Source organism: Medicago sativa, chromosome 5 (genome assembly GCF_051527215.1).
Source record: "Medicago sativa cultivar Bolivia chromosome 5, Bolivia_mono, whole genome shotgun sequence".
Lineage (NCBI taxonomy): Eukaryota > Viridiplantae > Streptophyta > Magnoliopsida > Fabales > Fabaceae > Medicago > Medicago sativa.
The window spans coordinates 89,769-115,314 of record NC_140753.1 but is presented as its reverse complement, the minus strand read 5'-3'; the positions used below and the strand labels follow the sequence as shown (position 1 = coordinate 115,314).

The 25,546-nt window shown below is 34.6% G+C and overlaps 2 protein-coding genes across 5 annotated transcripts; both read right to left on the bottom strand.

Moving 5' to 3' along the window:
- Nucleotides 1-497: 497 nt before the first annotated feature.
- LOC146918800 (presequence protease 2, chloroplastic/mitochondrial-like) lies at nt 498-9,002 on the bottom strand. Its single transcript, XM_085712023.1, has 17 exons — nt 8,750-9,002; nt 8,181-8,681; nt 8,032-8,102; nt 7,854-7,937; nt 7,483-7,573; nt 5,963-6,480; nt 5,713-5,877; nt 5,399-5,617; nt 5,186-5,313; nt 4,565-4,754; nt 4,364-4,447; nt 4,163-4,260; nt 2,416-2,683; nt 1,693-1,855; nt 1,438-1,618; nt 1,212-1,283; nt 498-860 (listed from the first exon to the last, which is right to left on the bottom strand). Exons 1-17 carry the CDS (start codon nt 8,988-8,990, stop codon nt 719-721), a joined length of 3,216 nt encoding a protein of 1,071 aa, XP_085568149.1. The 5' UTR covers nt 8,991-9,002; the 3' UTR covers nt 498-718.
- Nucleotides 9,003-11,479: 2,477 nt separating this feature from the next.
- On the bottom strand, nt 11,480-24,518 carry LOC146918799 (Tetratricopeptide repeat (TPR)-like superfamily protein). 4 transcript variants are annotated; one of them, XM_085712019.1, is made up of 20 exons: nt 24,396-24,518; nt 24,244-24,321; nt 23,749-24,159; nt 23,618-23,668; nt 23,439-23,531; nt 22,363-22,503; nt 22,083-22,163; nt 21,646-21,893; nt 21,398-21,572; nt 21,096-21,211; nt 20,945-21,005; nt 17,907-17,972; nt 16,872-17,084; nt 16,740-16,791; nt 16,028-16,401; nt 15,824-15,918; nt 13,818-14,060; nt 12,910-13,553; nt 12,289-12,492; nt 11,480-11,933 (listed from the first exon to the last, which is right to left on the bottom strand). In XM_085712019.1, the coding sequence occupies exons 1-20, from the start codon at nt 24,420-24,422 to the stop codon at nt 11,752-11,754; spliced, it is 3,555 nt and encodes a 1,184-aa protein (XP_085568145.1). In that variant the 5' UTR covers nt 24,423-24,518; the 3' UTR covers nt 11,480-11,751. The 4 variants fall into 4 exon arrangements, with proteins under 4 accessions (XP_085568145.1, XP_085568147.1, XP_085568146.1 ...); XM_085712021.1 differs by having other exon boundaries at nt 20,945-21,002; XM_085712020.1 differs by having other exon boundaries at nt 21,398-21,569.
- Between the last annotated feature and the right edge of the window lie 1,028 nt (nt 24,519-25,546).

The window sequence follows — 25,546 nt, the reverse complement described above, 5'->3', positions numbered from 1 at the left end:
ATGCACGATTTTCAAAATTAAGTTTCTACATTTAGCTTCTAAACTTGTGCCTTGAGGGCACAAGTTAACATTTCCCAAAAAGTTAAGGTACCTTGTAATAATGATGATATGTTTTCCCATATTTAAGTTGCTTTTACTATTTTTATATGCTACCCACTTTGCCATGTCAAATTTCTCCGATGAAGAGAAAAATAAAATAAAATACTCCATCAGTCTCTAAATTTATGATCATCTATAAATTTCTAGATGCATTCGTTACTCTTTTTCTAACTATACCATTTGTTAATACTATCGATTGTCTTAGAATATGAAAATCAACATCGAATATATTTATAAATTAAAGACAATTTAGTATAATTACATACAATTCAGACAAATTTATTACTCCAATAACTTTTCTTAATAACAATGAATTTTGTAAAATAAGGGGCAGAGTATTATAGAAGAAGCCACCAACATTTTTATAACCGTCAAAAAAATAAAAGAAGCCGCCAATCTTATATCAAATATTTTTTAATTATTGACGTATATTCAATGAGTATTATACAAGAAAGTTTCTAGATAATAAACTATTTTGCAATCTACGCCTTTAAAAAATTAAAAAAAATCTACAAGCAGCTATAATAATTTATTATGAATAAAATAATTATCTCAAAATAGGAAAAATCTATAACAAGAAAAGATGCAATTATCAATCCTTGCAAAGTAAATCCTGAATTTAAAGGGCTTTCTTTATTTGAAAGAAGTTGGAAATCTCCTTGTTTGCCGCATCTACATCATCTGGAGATGCCACTGCAACCACAACCCCTTTATCCTTAACTGCTTCCATTGCATCAATGAATTGTTTGAAGTCCTTCAAGCTGAGGGAATAAAATAATTAAACTGAATAAGAACAACTAGATGTAAAATGATACAATCTTTACAGCCCTCTTGCAAAATATATCTATCAAGCTGTCTAACACCATCACATTCTGGAAAATTATCTTTAGGAGCAGAAACACTAAATGTAAAATGATACAATCTTTACACAAAATCAACTGAAAATTTAAATTTATTCTGTAATCAGAAAGTCGTTTCAGGATAGTTAATAGCGCACTACCATGCAATAAACACTGGCATCGAAAGCAGACTGCATTATTTTGCTTTATCAATAGCAGTGGATCAAAAGGTCATGTATCATGCATGGATTATCATTCAATCAGAATATTTACCTCGTAGATAATATCTCTCCACGTCTCTTTTGCCTTTCTTCCTCTGTGATACCCAGTATATACCGCAACATACTGAAAATGAAATGAAAAGCAAGCATAATTTGCAACTATAATAAAAAAGCAGCATGATTTGGAAATTTAGAAGGAATCACTAATAATTTAACGAAGAACTAAAAAAAAATCTACAGTAAACAAACTACAAAAGCATCAATTAGCTCATTCATACCTACTATAACCTTTGGCATCAGGAAGTTGATAGGAGTCTACATCCCCAATGGTCCCGATTATGGCTTTTGTAAGAGTATCATCATCTATTTCCAATTCTCTTAAGAAGTCACCAGTTCCATCATATACCTCAAGTGTTTTTAGCAAGTTGGGATCACGATAAGACAAAAAGGAGAACACTCCTAGAAAAAGAAGCGAAAAGGTAAGATTGCAAGCATGCTACTCAATAATTACACCCAAGTATAATAGAAGTTACCTGAATGTGTATCAAAATCACAGAAACCTCCATAAGCTCCACCACTAACACGTACACGATCCCACAACCATGTATTGCTAATGTATTTGGAAATAACATATGCACTACCATTAAGCTTATAACCAGCATCATAAACGTTGGTTGCTTTCCCAACATAATTAACCTGTAGAAAGAAACATGAGTTATAGATAGGGAAAAAAAAATAAATGCAGCAAATAAAATAAAATAAAATTTGGGCTTTAGGTAACTGCACTGCCTGTACAAAGTGCATAACATAAACTAAATTGTAGGTAAACACTCAAATTGATCCCTGACAAAAAACATGGAGACCTATATGTTTCTAAGAAATGAAAAATACCAATTTGATACTTAAGAATGTCTAATGTGGGTCAAATTATTCTCAAGGACTAATATGTCCCCAAAAAATAACTAATTTTACCTACATTTGACATTCTTTTTTTTAAGAAGCTAAATTAGCCCACCCAAATTGGCACTGGGGAGAATTGAACCTGAGACCTTGAGGAAGAGCACACTCCCAGATCCCAAGCCATTTTACATTTGACATTCTTATGTACCAAATAATTAATTTTCATTTCTTGTAGACCAATAGGTCTCTAGTTTTTTCCGGACAATTTGGATATTTACTTCAAAATTATGTACAACCGATTTGGATATTTCCTTTAAAATTATGTACACAAGAATGACAACTGAAATAATCCTTACCTGAGTAGGAATCACAATAGCTTCATTTGTCAACGGAAGTCTAACGTTCCAAATATTTGGTGTAGCAATGGGTGAGCTAGTAGGGAGCATATCAACAAATTTGCTCACAAATTTGTCCGTATTCGCAAGGTTTTTCCCATCAGCGGTGATATTTATCAAGCACCCTTGCTTGGAAAATACAGTTTTGCGAATTTCCTCAAGAGATGATGAGATATCAGCCCAATCTTGATCAATTCTCTTTTCAAGAGTTTGAAGGAATTCAAGGTAGCTAGAAAGTATATACCAGAAATATAATCAATGCATACAACAGGAATGACACTTCCATTTCAGCATTAAACATAAAATTAGATTAAAAAGGAAAATCGTGAAACTTTAAAACCTTGCACAGATAATGTCATGCCTAGGTGTCATAATAAGTTGACTTATGTCAGAAGCCCTTATTATGACAAGAATGGATTTATGTTGTCAATCCCAGATAGCGGGATAGCATGGTGAGGGATGACCGCTATTCTATTTATAATTCTTAGTAAAAATAATATTTCTTAAATATTTAATGACCTCGTATCTATAAATGCAAAAATTAACGTTTTATTTTATAATTAAACCTATAAATAGTTTTTTTTTCTTTTCTGCAAAAAGAACTATAAATAGTTAATAATAATATTAAAAATTATATTATTTTTTATTTGACTATTATAAATTGTTGCAAATTAAAGAATACGCACATAGGATCACTAAATATGAACTATGTTCCAATACTCCAATTGGCCATGTGCCATAATCCAATTGGTATCAGAGGCCCGACCTCGTTGAGGACAAGCCCAGAAGAAGGGGAAAAAAATATTCCAGTCACAATCGCCTAAATAAGTCTCTTTTGACCTAAGATCGTTTATAGGAAAATCGTAAATTGTGGGATCGTAACACGAGTCGTAAGATCCTATCAAATTCACATGTATATGCATATAAAATCAACCATACATGCACACACACACACACACACACACAGAGAGCTGGAATATATATATATATATATATATATATATATATATATATATATATATATAACTTCAAAAAAACACAATATACTTATTGATTATAAAAAAAATATATCATGTTTAAAAAATTTAAATAATTTTATACTTATCAATTAAAAAATAATTTAGCATAACATATTTCATTTTATATTATTATTATTAATTTCCTGAATATTTTAAATCACATTAGCAATTAACCACTAACATTTTTGGTAAAAATGTTATATTAAAATTAAGAAGAAAGCAAATTACAGAATAAAAAAACGGAAATCAAGTTATATGTGTATTAAATAGAGTAAAAAGAAAGAATGAAGAAAGCAAAGCGAAAAAATGTAAAATGCCAAAGTGAAATGCAACGTATCAATAACAGTTTTTAGGGTATTTTTTAATGCTAAGTTGTCGTCTTCAACGAACCAGGTCGCAAACTTGACCCGGAAACCACAACTTTGTGAACAATAAAATTGGCAGACGGTGTCGTAAACGTTCATCACCGGCGCAGGAGAAAAGCTCATCTCACGCTCTTCTACCGCATGCCAGCCGCGCCGCCGTATACAGCGATCTTCACACCGATCCAACACTGTTGAGGGATGATGACGAGTGAGATCATACAATCTCATGATCTAACTCGCGCGCCTAACAACTATGAATGGATGAAAAAAATGTATGCAAATGTATCCTCATATTAAACCATAAAGGCATCTTAAAATTCCAACCTGAGACCACCCATCTTTTCTGACATCCAGCCTGCTGCATTAAGTTTTGCATCCATCCTTGCAGCTGCAATTCCATGACCACTGCCTCTTAGCCGGTTCTAACAAAAGACAAAAAAGCACAAAATTGATAATCAGCATGGAGGTTCTGCACAATGAGCATTTATAATTTTGGTCCTTTACATAAAACATTTTGGTAATTACCTCCATTCTTGCTCTACTCTGGGAAACAAATTGTTTGAAACGCCGTTGGTCTGTAAATTGAACGTCTTGAAGAACAGAATTAACCTGGAGTTCAGTAGCAGTGTGAAATTAGGATTTACATGATGGAATATTTTAGGCCAATAATGCAAAGTATTGAGTGTTGAAAGATGAAATGTTTGAAGTTTGGACAAAAAAATGTACCAAGTCATAAAGGTCTTCAGCACGTCCAGCCATGGCTTTGCCTCGAACAATCATGTGACTACATGGATCTTCCTTGCCCTGCACTGATGATGTGAATGGATAAACTGAAATTCCTCCAGTTTTTCTCCCAATTAATTGGTTTAGTTGGACAAAAGTCAAGTCCTTTGTGCCCATCTCCAGCAATGATTGGCTATAAAAAAATAACATAAGAGAGGTACAGAGCTTGATGTGAGAACATAAAGATTTGTCATTTATCTATCAAGAAGGTGCTTCCAATATACACGTGATGAGGAATAGAAGAATAAAAACACCAAAAGGAAAAATAAATAGAATTATAGCTATCAATACTACTAAAACATGTTGAGAACTAAGACAATCCAGTAAAGAATTTGGCTAGGAGTATATGACAAAATCTAATGTTTTGAAGAATCACAATAGCATGAAACCTATAAGGAGACAAAGCATATTCTGAATTGAAATTAAATATGAAAAATGAAATTCCATGTTTCGAATAACAAAATAAGTACCGATTAAATTGCTATCCTAGAAATTAAATATGCATGTAATGTTAGGAACCATGGAAACAAAATGTAAAACATCTTTAAGAGGTTGCATGATTACCAAAACAGTGGTACCAAAGGAAGAAGCTCTTGCTTCAATGAACTCATGTCGAACACTATGTCGGTGTAAAGGACATCATTGGTGAAGAGATCATGCTGCAAAACTTTTACTCCGTTGATATCCCCAACCTACATTTAACATTCAAGTAGTCGTGAATCTGTACAGGCTACTAGGAAAACACACAACTCTCACCCAAGGGAAAGCAATGATAACCTCAGTGGGAACATGAATAGGTTCTTTAGGGATATCTTGAAGAGAAAGACTAGGAACAGTTTTTAAAGCTTCTGGTGGATCAGGGGTCTCCTGCTTAAGCCTAAGCTCTTGAGTAGCACGAGTCAATTCTGCCAGATCTTCTGTTGTCATACTTGCTTTAACTTCCTGCAATATCTGTTTCTCCGTTGCTTCTTCACGAGCAGCTTTCTCCGGGTCCGGCTGACAATGAAAAGTTTTCATCAATTATTAACATATTGAGTGCAAAATGGCTTCTCACACAAACACAGGTTTTCAAGGCTAAAATAAATAAGTACCTGCATTTGCACAGTTACTTTATGAAGGTTGTTCAAGATGAATTTCTCTATTAATGGAGAAAAAACAGATTTAGAGCCTTCCTTTGCTATTTTAGATTTCAGGTCTTGGAGAGGTTTCTCATACTTCAGTGGCTCAAGGGGATTCATATCATAAATCCATTTACCCTAAATATGCAAACCAAAACAATTGTAAATATCAATCAACAAAAGATAGCCATTTCACACACCAAAAAACTTTAGCTGATCTTACAATGGACTGGAGCATGAGGGACAAGCCACGAGGAAATGACCCGGTATTGTTCTCTCTCAGAGAAAATTCAATTGTATTCATAGAGGCCTCAATGGCATCTGTATCAAAACCTTCTTCAACCAACTTTTTAAGTGTATTCACAATCAGTTCTTCTACCTTAGGAATATCATCTTCAGAAACACCCTTCATTCCAATGCTAAATTGAGGCTGGAGTAGTTCATCTTCTAACCCACCACCAACAATGGCATCACCCAGCCTGCTTTCTAGCAAAATTTTTCTGAGTGGCGAAGCAGGAGTGCCCAGTAGAAGATGATTCAGAAAACTAAGTGCTAGCTCAGTTTCCAAGTCTAAGGGCTTATCAGAGAGCAACCAGTTAAGGGAAACCATATGCTTCTTCAAATCACCCCCTTCCCCTGCAGGGTAAGTCTCAACAATCCGGACTGGCTTTGAAAACAGTTTCTGTGGTTCAACCTTTGATTCGTTTGGGGATGAGCTTGCATCAAACATGTCTAAATACTCTGAAAAACAGATAAGAGACTTAAGTTAGCGGTTAATTGCTGCTGGTAAGAATTCTGAAATCATCTTTCATAACTGATTTGAGATATTGAACATTATTAGGAAAACAGAGCAACCATGCCATGATGCCAATAATATTCTCAATTCAGGAACATAAGAGGAAGATAAATCTAGGAACATAAGAGGAAGCTGTTGGACAATTCAGGATCTTCAACAGGGAATTCAATACAGTTTCGCGCTCATTCTAATTTCTAAAATAAGTGTACAACAATAATAACAACAACAACCAAGTCTTTTCCCATAATGGTCTATCATGCACCATATTTTGGTCCAACTCATTAATTTCCAAATCTTTCCTAATAGTTTTTCTAGGTCTTCCTCTGCCTCTTGTGATCTGACCATCCTCCATTTGATCTACTCTCCTTACTACGGAATCTATAGGTCTTCTCTCTACATGTCAGAACCACCTAAGTCTGTTTCCCTCCCTCCCTCCCTCCCCCCCCCCCCCCCCCCCCCCCCCTCCCTCCCTCCCTCCCTCCCTCACTCTCTCTCTCTCTCTCTCTCTCTCTCTCTCTCTCTCTCTACCTGCCTCAATATTTCAAAGAACATAAACATCAATCATTTTTAGACTGTCAAAACTATGTGTTCAATTCTTTATAATAGAGAATGGGAAGTGCAACTAGAAGTAGGATAAGACATTCCCCCAAAAAAAGATACAAAATAACTCATGAAATTTATCCATAAAGCTATCTTTGTTATTTATATTTGAGAAAGAATGCGGGAGGGAGCTACTAGGCTTGGCATATAACTATAAAGACCTAACTTGGCTACCAAAAATATCCTGAACATTGTCGTAGAATGGGTTGCACAGCAAGTCAGGCCAAATGCTTTAGTCATTCATTTTAATCAGGAGTCTGGGCTTAGATCTACAAGGGCATCACAAATGGCTCTCCCCAATTCTCAGTCTCAACATTTAAAGAGCAATTTAAACCAAATCTTATTACCACTCAGGATGCGGAGGCGCTCAGTTGGATCATCGTCTCCATAAAACCAAATCCGTGAATTGCTGGGATGGTAATACTTGCGGTGAAATTCCTGTCAATTGAGTTTAAAATGAAAATTTCTTAAATAAAACAATTAAATCTTTGAAATAGCTGGTATTATTGAGATCTACAGTAGACTATACGAAGGTAAAAAAGTTACAAGGTACGAGTTCCTACAAAGATGTACGATTTTACCCAGCATACTACAAAAATCAATGTTAGACTTAGTAGACACAAACACCTAACAACTAAACAGAATTCCCTCCTTGTTCAAATTAGTTATCTCTATATAACGCAATAATAATTTTTCAACATTATTCTTAAAAACATACCTTAAATTCCTCAAAAGTCAACTTAGGAATAACTTGAGGATCACCTCCGCTGTCAACGCCATATGTGTTATCTGGGAAAAGAGCCTGCAACAAAGTTACATACACCAATAATGAATGCACAGAGCTTAAGTTACAAAAAAATGTCGCAGTTGGTAATTGAAATATAAACTGGCCTCACCTGTTGAGAAGCTCGTCCAAGTATATTATCTGGTTGAGAGTAGACACCCTTCATCTCATTAAACACAACACCTGGAATGAGTGAAAAGCATTGATTATAAGTAAGTGAAAAATGCAAAGATGGATCTATATAGAATAGTAAAAAGCAACCTTTATAAGTGATATCTTCAGAAGGATGATTGAGCTCATAATGCCAACCCTCCTGTTGAAAAGTCTGAACATCCTCGACACATTTAGGAAAGAAAACGGCATCAAGATAGACATCAACCAAATTATAAAAATCCTTGGTATTGGTGGAGGCGACAGGGTAACAAGTCCTATCAGGATAAGTGAATGCATTGAGGAAAGTGTGCAAGCTTCCTTTGAGTAACTCAACAAATGGTTCTTTGAGAGGATATTTTCTTGAACCACACAAAACACTGTGCTCTAAAATGTGAGGAATACCAGTGGAATCATTGGGAGGAGTTCGGAAAACAATGCCAAAGACTTTGTTCTCATCGTTGTTTGAAACAGACATGACTTGTGCACCTGTCTTGACGTGTTTGAAAAGTACTGCTTTTGATTTGCATTCTGGAATGAATTCTTCTGAAACTTTCTCAAACCCTAGTTCACGCGCAACTTCATCCTTCACTACTTCGCCACCACCAATATCTACCAAAATCATCATTATTATTATGGATAATCAATTAATTAATCGAGAAATAGATAGAGATACATACCTGGAGAAGAAACGAGGGAAGCTCTGGTGGAGAAATGGTTGCGGTTACGAAAGTAAAAGAGCGGACGAGAAGTAGAAGAAGAAAGCAATCTTGCAGTGGAAGTGGAGAGGCTGCAGCGGCGGCGGAGGAGAGTCGGAGGAGAGAACCTTGCGGCGGTGGGAGTGAATGGGGATAGAACGGAGGGGGTGCGAGAGAAATATCTGGTGGTAGATAGAGAACGAACGAGTGCCGCTCTTTCCATTGAAGTTGAATTAATCCTACAACTTCCTCCTATCTCCATTATATTTCCGACAACTCGTTTATACTGCCTCCATCGTGTATACATCTCCCCTACAATAATATAATAATTCTCAATTTCCTTTTATCGCAACCACAAATAATCAAAATTACTTAGACAAAACCTCACCTATATTTTACTCACTTATTTTCTTTTTTACTTAACAAAAAAACACACAGTTTTTCTCTCTTGAAGAGAAAGCTCTAGAAGTGAAAGGTTGTGTGCTCAAGTCATCATACTCACGGTAACTTTTTATCATTTGAGTGGTAGTTTTGTTAAAATTAACTTAGTGGTCAAGTTTACTTATCCACCAAGAAATAAAGTCCGACCATGAAGTAAACTTAGCTAGAGCATTGCTCACCCATTATCAATTTGTGTTTTATTATTATGCATTTATTGTTTTTCACTAGTCTGATTCCCTAAAAAAAAAAAAACTAATCTGACTACAAAGAATTTGTCGTTGTTTCCTAACAACTAGTATCAGAGCTTTGGTTCATCATAATAAATAATCAAGAAAAAGTCAAATTCGACTGGGAGTGATGGTTGTAAACGAAGAAAATATGACAACTGAAAAAGTTCAACAGTGCAGACTTTGACTTTTAAAAGATGCAAATCAAGGATTACTTGTATAAGAAAAAGCTATATCAACCCCACTCAAGAAAGAAATCAACTGATATGAAGGATGGCGAGTGAAAGCTTATCAACGTACAAGCTCAAAGTGTTATTCGTTTATTGTAGGCTCTTAACGTTGCTTTTAACTTTGCAAAGGAAAAGACCACTTCAAGTCTTATGGCGGCTCTTACAAGTATGTATGAAAAGTAGTCAACCTCAAATATCTTTCATTTGTTGAGGCGATTATTTATGTTACGGATGACAGAAGTCCCAACAGCTCAATATCTCAATGAACTCAACATCATCACAACCCAGTTTAGTTCAGTTGGAATCGATTTTGACAAAGACTGGAGTGCAACAATTGTGAGTAGTTCGTCGAAAAACAAAAAAAAAGTTAAAATTTGATGATGTTCGTGATATGGTTCTTAATGAAAAAATCAAATGAATAGTTGAGTGAATCTTCATGTTCTTCAATATTGCATACATAGTCAAGAGGAAGAAATTCAACCAAATAAAATGGATGTTGTAAATCAAAGGATAGACGGTCTCTCAAAAACTACCGAGTGTTGGAATTGTGAAAAGACGATGTACACAAAAAAATAAGTGTTAGAATCCACCAATGAATAAGGAGGCGAAGGATGAGGCAAACTTGCTTCCACCTTAGGGGAATGTGATGCCCTGATATGTTGTTTGGTGAGAAAGGAAGAGTCTTGGGTGTTAAATTTTGCAACATCCTTTCATGCCACTAAGCATGAAAAAAATCTAGAATTATGTCCTCGACAATCTTGGTAATGAGCAATTTAACGATATTGTGGACAAATATGTGAAACATATTCCCAACTTGACAAAGAACTTAATCTTAATAGTTAACCGATGATTGTTACACAACAGCTTTTTTGCAGTAATAATTAAAAAAAATTAAAGGGTGCAGTGGCAAAAAGAGTGATACCCTCAACAAGATGTAGAGCATGTCATTTGATTGCAATTGCAACAAATGAAAATCTCAATATATAGCTCCAAAAGACTAGGCCACCATACAAGCGAGAAACTTTTGTCAAGTGCTTCGTATTCAAGTTATGGGAAATAGCAATCGACGTCGTACCGACCAATTCTCAAATGTTCAACCAGTGCATAACTTTAACTTATTGACTGTGCTTTACCGACCAATTCTCAAATGTTTAACCAGTGCATAACTTTAACTTATTGACTGTGCTTTTATTACTCCATCCGGTCCTTATTATAAGAAGAAAAACCAAAACACATAAAAACCAATGCAATCATTAGTGTAACTTTTTAAATATTTTTACAAATATACTCTATTGAGATAAAGGTAGAAAAGTCTTTCAAACAATAATTACACCTTACAAGTTGTAATATTTTCTTATGGTTAGGACCAAAAAAAATTTGGAGAAATTTTCTTATATATAAGACCGGAGGGAGTAATATATAGTATATATATAGTGTCACCAACATTTGTAGGAAAATGCTAACAAATATTATAGGGACATTTGTTAAAGATTTAATATAATAATATCTTGGAATTTGTATGATAAATTCTCAGGCTAAAAAGTATATTTTTCAATGCAAAACTTCATTTAGTTGGGGTCCTTAACAATTGCCCTTGACACTGACACTTGTTAACGTGACTCATATTTTTTTAATAACATAATTTATTATTAACACAAAGTCCTGCACGAGATGAACAGAGACCGGCGAATAGAAATTACAAAATAAAAGCATCATATATAGACGGAATACCCAAAAGAAAACCCATAAAAATAAAAATACTAATACAAACATCAATAAAAAAAAAAAAAAAACTAACCACCATGCAAGATTCATTTGCTAACAAGAAATCAGTTTAATTAATATGCAAGTAATCGTCTTTTTTTCCTTCTATAATGCACATTTAATGTTTTTTTGTTTGCTCGGGTATGAAAGTACTCCTATCAAGTCAAACTGTTATCATTTAACTCTTGCTTTGATCAAGATATGAAATTCCACATTTCCACTTATCAAACAACCTATTTCTCAAATAGAAGACAATAAAAGTTAAACATACAAAGAAACAGATCACTCCCTATCGTGAAACTTGTTCCTTTTGTTTTCAAGATTATTCCATTAGCTTCTGTAAAACCCTCCAATATCGCATGCAAGAAGGATTCATGTGTATTGCCCGGATAACCCATCTCTCAGGACTTTGAGAGGACTCCATCCTAGAGATAGAGCTTGGCCCAACTTTCAACTGTCGTGCAACCAAATGCATTTGAAAGTAAACCTCTGCAGGCCTCATTTCTACACAAAAGTAGCAGACATTCATCTAGAGGTTAGCAATTATTGAATAATAAAAACCAATATCAATTATTGCATGAGATTCTGCTGATCAATTATTGCATGAGATTCTGCTGATCTATTGGGAGTCCACTCATAAATCAAAAGGCATTCCAACTCAACCTTGCAAATACCCGTTAACGAATTGATTCATTTGAATTGGCTGAAAGAAATAATCCCGCATCACAGCCCCAACATTCAATGATAGTGACACTCTTATAAGGAAGAAGGCAACAGAAACTGAACTATACTTAGTTCTTCCATTCCTCACTCGCAACTTAAAAAATTATAATTTTTGGAAAAAGCATAGAAATCAAACCTGTTGACCAATTGTACCATTCAAGGCGAAGGTTTCTGTCCCATCTCTCCTTAGAACCGAGGTTTCCTTCTGCTTGAGCCAACAATATGGAGGCAAAAGGTAAGGGAATCAGCGAAAGCTCATGAACTTTGGTAAGGCTATTGATAGCCCGTGATAGGAAGTGAGGACTATTGTGCTGCCTGACAAGCTCCATACAGATGGCACCTGACATAAAATAAAACAATATGATCCTATGGATATTAATACAAAATGTTCATCATTGATGCACAGGAGGTAGAGATGAGGGCAAAAAGGATCGAGAGACAACTAACTGCCAATTGACAGTATCCATTCACGCAAAAAAGGAGATCAATGAGTTTTATTCTAATAAAATAATATAAATTATTTTTGGGATTTGGGGGCGATAAATTAGCTAATAACAAAAATACTTGTCAAGAAATATTTATAAGACAAGACTTAAGAACAATTATCATACCCGTAACATTTCTTATCCTCTAAAAAAACCTTTGGTGTCGATTTCAAATTTAAGTAATTGACCGAGTATTTCAAGTGGTAATGTAATACCACTTAGAATTCATGCAAGATAGTTTTTTGAAGCTCTCACCCAAAGCAAATACATACCATGACATAAATAGAGGCAGCTTTCAAAACCTGCCAACGAACAAGCCTGTGCCACGAACTCTTCGGCTGAGACTAAATCCCTTTTTTGCAACAAATTCATTCCTCTCGCTAAGTTATATGCAGCCATCCACATATTCCGTGAATTTCCGTCCCTTTTAATGCATTCTTCGAAGTTCAAGTCTATGGCATTTGAATCTATTTCCAGTTCATATTGGCATTCCATAAGTTTGAGACAGATCCAACCAATATGGCAATCTGTCCTGAGCTCCAAACACTTTGCATACTCTTTCCGAAAATTTAGACGATCACCTTTCAGGACATACAAACGGCACAGTAGTAGATGTGCAAAGAATAAATAATCATTAGGAAGCACTAGTTGAGAAGCTTTTTTGGCATCAGTGATACAGCTCATGTGATTCCCACATTGTAAACTGATCTCAGAAGCACAAAGTAGAAGTTGGAAGTGCCTATATTGATGACGTATTTCTGTCTCGCTATACAATTCGTTTGAAAGAGCAGTTTGGATTAGACGATTTAGTATGCTACATAGATGATGAGGAAATCTCTGTTCACGTGCCTTCTGAAGATAGTTAAGAACAAGTAAGAAGCAGGCATCATGACTCCATGGTTTCTGATGAATGTATCTGCAATTTTGAGGGGGAAAATGCAATATGATCATCCTTGTTGTGGGGTTATTAGTGCTTCAATATCTTTAAATAGAAAGCTCTACAACAATACTAAAATTTAACGTAAAAGAATGTTTATTTTCCTGATTTAACAAAAAACAATTTGACCTAGCAGTGATATATTCATAGCCTAGCTTGAAGGAATTTTAAACAATAACAAAAAGGGATCAAATTTCTGGGCAGTTAAAGGTGATAAAGCACAAGGGGAAATAAAAGCAGTACTTCTGCAGGTATTTGACAGCTCGTGGTTGACTAGAACACTTCTTTGAACAAGTTGGAAAAGTAAACTTTGGATTATTGTTGTCAGTGGCATAGCATGCAACTGCTCCAGCGCCATGAATATCATAAGCTGATTTTAAACCTTCTTGATCAGACATATCAGGATGGTCTAGTTTACAACACCTAGTTGCCACATGATAACTATTTAGCTCTTCACAGTATAGCAAGAGATATCCCAGAAGATTCCTGTCCCAGTGAAATGTGCAACAGAAAAGATGTTAGCGAACTCCACACAAAGCAAGCAAGGTCAAAACATGCATGGTTAAAAAATTAGGTCAGAGAGTACTGACCAAAAAACTTCCCTGAAACTTGAAAGCTAAGGGGTATTATCGAGTATGAAGATAAAAGATAAAAACTTTTTAATACACTTCAGTAAGCAACACACTCAGCATAATGCTATTTTTATACAAGATGAATACAATTTACAAGTAAAGAAACTAAAGGAAGTATTATTTCCTAAGATACAAAGAATCTATCTGAATCACTACACGTTATCACTCTTACAAACGAGTCTAAAACACAAGCTACTATAATTAATCAAGCCTCTCCTTTTTAACTTATTCCTCCCTAACAATTTTCTAATGCCACCACCAAAAGTAACTTTATCACCTCCGATGTTCCCCTATCCCCAAAATACAGCTCTATCTTGATCAGCCACCAATAAGCCTCCTTTCATCAAATGTCGGAATCATTTTCAAGAGCGATCCCCACAGCTCCAAGATAAGAGTACCGATACTAATTGATACAATTCAACATCAACCTAGCCTTATACCACTAAGTGAGGTGTAAGGACCATTTCTCGATTTGTGCTCTGATACTAATTGAAACAATTACAAACTAAAATGTATTAGACTGGAATAGGGAGGGAGAAAAAACTGTGTTATGGTGCGAATTGCGAGTCCTCACTTCACCAGCCAAAGGCCTTAACTCTTTCAAATGACAAGATGCCCTCTCTCTCATGATCTTCCTTTTAAATACATATATATCTAGAGGTGGGCAAAAAAACCAAAAAAACGAACTGAACTGCTCAGCTGAACTGAACCAAAAAAAACTGCACTATTACTAACAGTTCTGAAACAGAACTGAAACAGTTCAGTTCGGTTCAAAACAATTCAGTTCGATTCGAAACAGTTCAGTTCAGTTCGGAACAGTTCATCTCAGTTCGGAAACTAAAATTCGATTTCATTTGTTTTTTTTCATATTTTTTTTTCAAAGGTATCAATAATAACAGTTCAGTTCAAATCTGAACAGTTCAGTTCGGTTTGAAACAGTTCAGTTCGAAATGCAAACAGGGTTCAGTTCAGTTTTCATACCGAACTGAACCATGCCCACATATCACAGCCTAATCCTATAACTAACTAAAGAGTCCACCTATCATGATACTAGACCTAATGAATACTGTATATAGGAGTATAAGGTTTCATCTATTATATCATATTTACATCCTATCAATAATATTTTCAGTATATTACCCTTAACTTGTTAGGATCTATCATTAGTGTAAAATAAGGACAACTGTTTTGTTAGTTACTCAATACTAGTTTGGTTAGAAGGGACTGAAAGGGGATTGATTAGATCTAAATGAATAATGGGAAATCATATTAGGGGAAACACATTGAGCATATTTTGATAGTTGTGAAGGGGAAGGAGAGTTCATTTATGAAGGGGAAACCCTAGGAAAAAATTCATCCCCTTCTTTTTATTCAGCTTTCAGCAACACAACTCTAATCTTTTGGTTCTTTTTATCCGGTTTTCCATCACTTTATTTGAGTTCCAAACATAACTTTTCTCTCTTTTCCTTCTTTCCTAATCCTAAACCGCTCAACCCATAATCCCCTTAACATGGACCAAAATAAAGAATCAAGCGACTAAATGATTAACTTAAACTAAAAATCGGTTAAATCAAATTACTACTATTTTTGTACAAAACTTTTTATAAAAAAAACTACCTCATCAAATTACAGTTAGGAAACATGTGCAGTGCTTTCCTGAGGTATGCAACTCCGCTTTTAATGTCAAGGCAGCCATCAGATTCATTTTTCACCTGTCAAAATCATACCATTACATTTTGCCCTCTCATCTTCTTTTTAAAACATTTTTACTGGGGAATCGAGGAGACATGGAGAATCAAAGTCAAGAGCCTAAAAAAATACCAATTTCCCAAGCGCTATTAAAAAGTGCATCCTAGAAATTTCTTCTTGATATTTGAGAAAACATCGGGTACTTGAGACAACCAATCTGAGACGATTTTGTCCATCAAGAGCATTGATAGCTGACATAACAAAACTAACTTTTGAACTCTGAAATAGCTCCTTTGGCATCTTGGCAATGCTAGTGATGACGGCATCCAGTCCACATATGAAGTACACTAATCTACTGATGAAACAAATGGATGCCGCCACAGATGCTTTTTTCATAGAAGAAAGACTTGCAGCAAGACTCCCTGCTACAGAGAGAGCCAAATCATTCTGACCATGTTGCCATAACGAGAAAGCATACACATGCAAACCTTCTTCATCAAGCACCCCTTGAACAGCATACCAAACAAATGTGTAAAGAGGGTGACAAAAGTTCAACTAATTTTCACACCATACTCAAAAAAAAAAAAAAAACTAAATCACAGGCTATAACACGAGCGTAGCATGCCCGAATCACGTGCTTAACATGTGTCATTAATACACAGCTTTTATTTACTTCATAATTCATTCTCAGGAATTATGAGCAAAAATCGGTTAGAAAATTTAGACTGAACAGGAATAATTATAGTAACATTAATTAACTGGCAAAATAGTAACATTAATTTAACATACAATCCCAACAATAAGGCTTTAAAACTTTGGAAAAAAAAAAAATTTGAACCCAAACCTTCTTTCTTCAAATTTTCACATTCCTGCAAAGCATCAGCAGTATTCCCTGCCTAAATAAAAGTGTCAAGTTAATGAACATAATCACAGGATTTTATAAAATAAATAGGACTAAGATCTCTAGTATATCTACCTTGGAAAGTGATCTAGCCAAATTGATAGAAATATCCCTGATATGTGAGTTTTGATTACTCTCTGAACCGATGCTAAAGGCATGACGTGCTAACCTATAAAACGTAGCAGCAGACTTGTAATCTTTTCGAGCCTCACATACCAGTCCATGTAAGTTATGGGATTCAGGATAGTGAGGGGAATGCTGAACAGCCTGCTGAATAGCTCCAAAAACCTGTGACAGTTAGATGTAGCATCAGCATGGATTTCTGGGTAGGCAGCTGTTTCATAAGAGGTGTAACAGGGAGTATCATTTAGTGCAGATTTTAGAGCTCAAAATCAATATAGTTTAGTCTCTAGGCTTCAGTTTCTTGAGAAATCTGGAGTATACGTGTTAATGCAGGTTCTATGAGCCCTTTTTCGGTGGATTTTCTAAGTTTAAAGAAGAGGTTCTACAAGATCTAGAATTAGCTCTGTTACGGTACAGTTTGCAAAATGCTCCTGTGGAATATGCAAGTTCGGCTCAAGCAACAACAGAAACTCTGGCTACAGACTCCTTTCAAAGCCTTCAGTTCCCTTTGCTGACCTAGTTTTATTGTGACAGTAGAACACCATAACTCTTTGTCATGATCCAATTCGCCATGAATGCCTGAAGTAAACATAGAATTGGACATAGGAAACAGCTGAAGGTTATTCATGTGACACCTTAAGATCAGTGACCACTAGGAGTGCAAAGCCTCTAGCCCCCCCACCCCAAGTTTCAGGTAATGTGTAGGATGTGCCGCTCAAACTCACTAGGTTGGTCTCTGAAGTTTGACTAGAATCTTGTAGAGTTCATAACTGCTGACAACAAACATCATTCTGTTATTAGTTAGTTGTTGTAAAAGTAGGGTTAGATGTCCTGCTATAACCATAGGTTGAATTAGAAAATACAGAACAAAATTCAGAGCAAACTTTCTCACAGTTTCTGTATCTTCCCAGTCATCACAAACTAACAAGAGGCAAAAGAAAATGTGTAATCAGCACAGCAAATCATTAATCTACCATATAATCTAACCTGTGACGATAAAAGATGGCCACTCAGCAAAGCAAGCTTAGTTAGCCCAATTTGGAATTCAGCTAACTGCACAGTAGTAACCAACAAATATTTCAAAGCAGGTAATAAAAAATTTAACAAACCAGAGAAAATTATTTGGCTAAAATAATGTGCCACAAATCTACAAAACAGGCATTGATATATATATATATATATATATATATATATATATATATATATATATATATATATATAGGGTTTTGCTAGAAGACACCTTTTATGAAGGTGTCTTTTAGCAAGTTATTCTATGAGCATTTGATAAAAGACACCAACTAATTTTTATGAAGGTGTCTTTTAGCAAAGTTATAGCTAAAAAGTGGAAATCACACCTTCATGGGTGGCTTCTAACAAAACCCATATATATATATATATATATATATATATATGGGTTTTGTTACAAGCCACCCTTTGGTGGTGTCTTTTAACAAGTCACACCTTAAGGTGTGATTTTCACTTTTTAGTTATAACTTTGCTAAAAGACACCTTCATAAAAGTAAGTTGGTGTCTTTTCGCAAATGCTCATAGAGTAACTTGATAAAAGAACACCTTCATAAAAGGTGTCTTCTATCATAACCCTATATATATATATATATATGTCTATAAACTTACTCCAAATCATGACCTTTAATTTCAATATCAATTAATGATTAGGGTTGAATAATAGTAATGTGAGGTTTAATTATTTTCTCCACTGGAATACTGCAAAACCTTATCATGACAAAACGGCAGAAAACATACACTCATGATCATCATGATGGATATAAATCAATTTTCAAATCATAGTAATCTTTAGAGTGTCTCAATTTTTTATTCTATATAAGTGTTTTTGAAAACTTCCGATAGATCCCAAAGATGTACTTCTTTGGTTAATTTTAGTTTAGATTCCAATAACTTCATTCTCATGTATATACTGTGATAAAAAGATCTGGAAACTCTTTTGTGATAACAAGTTGAAACAATTCAAGAATTGAAATAATATATATATATATATATATATATATATATATATATATATATATATATATATATATATATATATATATGAGGCAGGATCCGTTGACACCAGGTGTAAGTCAAAAGACTTGCACCAAATCTCAACCGTTAAATTTAATTGATCGCGCGGCTCAAATTATTTAACATAATAACAAATAAAAACACAACACACTAGATCCCGTTCCTTCTTTCTTCTTTCTATTGCTTTTCTTTGCCACAACAAAACTGATCTGAAAGAAAATCCCATCGGTTCCATGAAAAATCTAAAACACAGCACAGTCAATCTCATTCGTAAAGTCCTTTTGTTTGTCATCATTTGCGTTAGAGCAAAAAGGAAGAAGCTTTCAAATACAACAAGGTAATCGACACCGATAATCAAGCAATCATCTTCAATTTTGATTTACTATAATATTCTGAGTGCCACTTTGAGATTTTGGCCAACACTCATTTAATTGAGGAAGCAAACCTAAAATAATTGAGGTAGCCAATTGTTACGGTAGCTTTTTAGCCTAAAACAATTGACAAAATCCTAGTTTATTCTCATGGCACCGATGGGATTTTCTTTCAGATCAGATTTGTTGTGGCAAAGAAAAGCAATAGAAAGAAGAAAGAAGGAACGGGATCTGGTGTGTTGTCTTTTTATTTGTTATTATGTTATATAATTTTAGCCGTGCGATCAATTAAATTTAACGGTTGAGATTCGGTGCAAGTCTTTTGACTTTCACCTGGTGTCAACGGATCCTGCCTATATATATATATATATATATATATGGGATTTGCTAGAACACACCCACTAGTTTTTATGTGGGAGTGTTTTAGCAAGCTACACCTTAAGGTGTATTTAACTACTTTTTAGTTATAACTTGCTAAAACACACCTTCTAAAAAATAAGTGGGTGTATCCTAGCAAATGCCTATAGGAGTTGCTAACATACACCCACTTATTTTTTAGAAGGTGTGTTTTAGCAACATTCACCTTAAGGTGTATTTAACAACTTTTTAGTTATATCTTTGCTAAAACACACCTTAATAAAAACTAGTGGGTGTATCCTAGCAAACCCCTATATATATATATATATATATATATATAGAGAGAGAGAGAGAGAGAGAGAGAGAGCATATACTATGAGAATGACATTTTTATATGAGAATAGTGAGAATGAATAAGAGCCATGAGATTAAAAAACATTGGTTGAGATTAAAACATTCCTAAATGAGTCATTTGTCATTAACATCATGATATAATTGTGATTTTTATTGTATCAATAATATTCTTTTTTAAAAAAGGATGTCATTAATATTCATTTATTTCGGTCATCATCTCTCTCCATGGTCTTCATCTCCTCCATTGAAAAATTCCTAATTTCCATTTCAAGATATCAATGCTTGATTGGTTTCCTTTAGAATTCGGTTCTTATCACACCATAGAAACACACATTCATCCCTTTCTTTGATTTCAATTTTTTTTTCCTTCTAAATTGCAACCATTTTTTTATTCTATTTTGTCGTGATCCAGTTTGATCCACGAGGAAGAAGCTTGATACTCATTTCACTGTTCGAAGTTTTTTTTTATAAAAAATATGTTCTAAGAAGCGTTTTTTTTTTAAAGCAAATGTTCTATGAAGTTTGATTAATGAGGATTCCGAATTATATTTTAGGAATGTTTAAAAAAGGAATACTAATGACACAACATAATTATATAATGATATACAAATGACTCATTTAGGAATGTTTTAATCTCAACCAATGCTTTTTAATCTCATGACTCTTATTCATTCTCACTATTCTCATATAAGAATGTCATTCTCATAGTATATGCTCTCTCTCTCTCTCTCTCTCTCTCTCTCTCTCTCTCTCTCTCTCTCTCTCTATATATATATATATATATATATATATATTTGGCTAAACTTAAGGGTGGTGATAAATAAACAGCAAACACCAACAGCAGGGAAATATAAACACATTTCCAACTTCATGCATGTTAAGTCACAGAAATTAGAACTTTACGGGCATTATCTGCACGGCTCGGGAACAGCTTTCAAACGCCTCATCTGGTGCAGGCTCCCTGCTATATAAAGATGGCAAATAGTTAGAAAACCAGTGAACTAATAGACTAAATTACCATTTACATGCTACATGATAATGTCAAGATAAATACCTCACGCAAGACTCAGCTGACATGCTTGCCCATGGCAATGCAAGGCCAGGATCGATACTCCGCGCACGGTCAAACACTTGCCTTGCCAATTGCTTTTCGCCCGCTTTAAAATACAACTGAAATTTAGGCAAAACCATGCTGAAATCTCCACATAAAGAATTTTCAATGTAAAAAATAAGAAAAATAATAATATTGCTGGAATATACAGCTATTATGTCAAAAAAGAGTTCTTTATACATTACTTAGCAACAAATAGCTATCAAATTGGATTTTTACTATTTACTGATGACATGAGACAGTACCTTCCCAAGATATCCCCAAGCAACAGCTAGAGACACATTTAATTGCAGTCCTCTGATCAAAGCATGCTGATTTAGTGCATTATGATCAGACAAACACCCCAATGCCACCCAGAACTCATAATTGTCGCCCTCAAGTACCAAGGCTCCGATAGACATCTTTTCTCCTAGCTGCCTGCTGAAACAACTAGGTTGAGGGAGCACAATAGTCGAGAAGATCTTTAAAAATAACCATATTACGTAGATTATACCGTGCAGTTAAGTCTTGTTTGTAATTTTGGGTCAATGAGGTAATAAGATCTGAAGTTACTGCAATGTCACTATAAATGTTTGCTTGCCATGGAGACAAGTGTAATGCTCGTTGGTACGAAAACCTAGCATGTCTTGCAGCCAAAAGGCAGGTCTTCCTCCATGAAATGATAGAAGCACTGAAGGCTTCCTTATTAGATTCCAATTTTTGGACCTCCTCAATCCAAGGATTACATCTTGCATATGCAAGCTACCATAGATCAAAATAAAATAGCATATAATAATACATGAGCAACAAATAATACCTAAAAAAGCAGCGAAGAAAAATCCATGTTGTGATACTAACTTATTGACATATTAAAGGACTGCTGCAGCCAATATTACTGAGATTTAAAAAAAAAAAATGGAAACCTTTAAAAAATGAAAAAGAAAATGATACCTGAATATCCGCATGTAGTTTCCAAATACACGAGATATTCCTGAAAGAATGAGCACTCTTTCTGGCAACCTCCGATGCTTCCTGCAATCAGTTCAACGAGGTTAACTCAATGTTGCCAAAATAGAAGAGTTCAACTTGATAGCTCTTAGAAATCGTGGTTGGGCCAAACATAACCCCACAAAACCGGCTTGTGAGGTGAGGATTGCACCCACTTATAAACACGTGTTCAGGCAATATTCAAATGTTGTACAATTATTAAAAAGAACGGAAGAGAAAAAACCTCTAACAATGAAGCGCCCCACTGATATGCTCCTAAGTTAATGCAATCTTTTGCCAAACTAAGCAGCCCCAAAGCAAGTCCATATTGTGCAGGCACGCAGTCTGGCAAAATCTCCAAAGCTTGTTTATATTGTTCAACCCCCTTCATGAAGAAAGACAGGGAGGCAATTTTACATATTTCTTTAATATATAGAAACAGATCGACACTAATCAAACAACATCATATAACGGAGGTCTATATAGTTGGTTGATAAGTGTAGCTTGTGATTGGCTACTGAAAAACCTGAGATGAATTGCATGTGATTATAATAAAATATGATCTACATGACCAAGTAGATAAACAATGTGAGGATGATTAGTTAAATGAGAAGCGAAGGATACACACCAACTTGCTTTAAACCCTTAGCCTCTTAAACCAACTCTTGGTGCCTGTTTTAAGCCATATATGGCTCTCAAGATAGTGAGGGTTGATGTTTCCTGAATCACAATCACTTTCTGTAAGGAATTAGAGGATTAACAGGGAAGTTACGCAATCGTGGCTCTTGAGGACTGGGTCAACTTGCCATTTCTAGAGAAGGAAAATGTTTATCGTAGAATTTTTTTGAATACTTAGAATCTGTCAAAATTTTGAATATTTAGAATCTATTTTGACTTGGTTTTTAACCAAACATAGTCCAATATTGAAGTAGTTTGCTTTTATACTCCAAAGTGGCAATGGATGGAATAGATGAATTTTGAACTAGATAATAATGGAGGGATAAAAAAATAAACCATCAATCATTTATGAATTTGGATCCATTAATTTTAAAAAAAAAAAATCCAACTCATTAATTACCCATTTTGATGGATAGATATCCAATCCATCTATTAGTCCATTTAATGGATTGGATGGACCTAACTTATCACGTAGAGATCATTTTTTGTTAATAAAGACCTAACTCTCATAAATTAACTATCGTTTCTCAAATTGATGTTCTCTTGAATCACTGTTTACTATCAATAAATAGAACCACTGAGAACAAGAAGTGTGGACAAAGAAAGACATCAAAATAACAACTAATGATTAGCAAAATGTACCTTTTTAAACTGACCAAGTGTCAACGAGATATTTCCACTTTCAACCAAAGCAAAGACCATCTGATTATCCAACTCGATTGCACGACCATAAGACTGATGGAGAATCCAAAGTAAAAAAGTAGTTTAGGGATCAATCATCAGTACTTTAATATAAAAGGAATCCAGCAAAAAAATTGTACCTTAACAGCCGCAGTAAACCTTCCCAGCCGTTGATAAGCAAGGCCCAGAGCCTAACAATTTGAACAAAAAGTTATTTATTAAAAAATGTATGAGAATGGAAACATAACAGAGGAAAGAGAGATGATATTACTTCCCACAAATCAGCACAAGTAGGATAGCCTCGTATGGCATGTTGAAGGCTTTGAACAGCTTCAGACCATTTGTTTTGATGAACGAGGAGGAAACCCAATCTGCGGAAAGCCCAGAAAGCCCTGGGCGAGGTTTGAGAAGCTTGAAGGCATAGTGAAAGCTGCAAAGTGTCCTTCCCAGCTTGGTCAAGTAGATCGCAGAGAGGTTCCCCAGAGGCGGAATCATGAGGGTTGATAGAAACGGCTCGCTGATAACACTTAATGGCTCTTTGAGTATCATGGGAAACGCGTGCATAATAATGGCCGAGATATTTGAAAGAATCGCCATTATTAGGGTTCAATTTGGCGGATAGAATAAAATGCTGAGCGGCTTTTTCCTTGGAATCTTGTTGTTTATTCCATAAGAATAAGCCCTACAGTGCAATTCAATATTGATATTGATTGATTAGTATAATAAGTGAAGTGAATTAACGAAGAAGAAGAAGAAGGAGACATACAATATCAAACTGTAGAGAGGCGTCGTCTGGGGAATCCTGCAAGCGTCGGAACAGATGTTCTTCTTCTTCTTCTTCATCCTGCAAGTGAATTAAGAACCAAATTAAGTCTTAAGAGTAAGATACAAATAGAACAAGTAGAATTAAGAACGCACTGTATGTTGCTGAGTTTCGTAGTCCATGACTGAGTGAGGTCTTCTTCACCGGATGCTTCCGTGGCGGAGTAGGAAGGAGGTCTCGGAGCCTTGTCGTTTCAGTTTTTCAGAAACAAATAAAACGTCATGTCATGTGGAAAATGTGATTCATCTAATGGCTGCCAGCCACATAAGGATTAGTGTACGGTGTACCCATTGTAAAACTACCCTCGATAGTCCCTATGAATATTTTATTCCTTTTAAATTTTTCCTTCAACTTTTAGTTCTAATAAAATTTTAAATTACTATTTTTGTTCCCTATCTTTAAGTAAATTTTTGGATTTTTTTTAATGAAATTATACATAAATATGTATGATATTGTAAAATAAAATTCAAAACAAAAATTAGAATTTTTTAATAAAACATAAATTAAATATGAAACTTTAACCACAAAAAATATAAAAATTCATATTTAATTCATGTTTTGTTTAAAAAAATCTAATATTTTTTATTGGATAGATTCTTATGATATTATAAATTTTTCTGCAAAATTTTATTCAAAAATACGAATTCTACATGTGAGTTTACTTTAAAAGAAATACCAAAAGTGAAGATGAAAAACTTTTGAGGTTCTAGAAGTTGAAGAAATTTTTTAGAGTGACTAAAACAAAAAGTTGACGTATTCATAAGGACCAAAAATATATTTAACCTTAAAAACAATTACGTATAAACCCTTTAAAATTATTAAGGTTTAATTTCACTTTTGGTCCCCTTATTTTATCCAACTCACGAAATTGGTCCCCCTTTTTAAAATCAAACAATCTTGCCTTTCTATTTATATTTTTTTTTAATTTTTTTAAATTAAATAATTACACACGTGGCACGCCACGTAAGCATTGACCGGTCAAAATTGACCAAAAGGATTAAAATTGCAATGGGGCTAAATCTTAGGGGGCCAAAATTGTAGTTTTTGTACTTAAGGGGTCAAAATTGCAAGTTATTGAAAGTTAAGGGGGAAAAAGTGCACTTTAGCCTATTTTTTTTTTGCACTTTTGGTCCTTATTCCCTGTTTAGCCTCCAAAAAAACGTTGATGTGTCCAGTTTTTTTAATAAGTTGACCAAAAAGTGCTTACTTGACAAATCAAACCATAAATGAAAAACACATTAACATG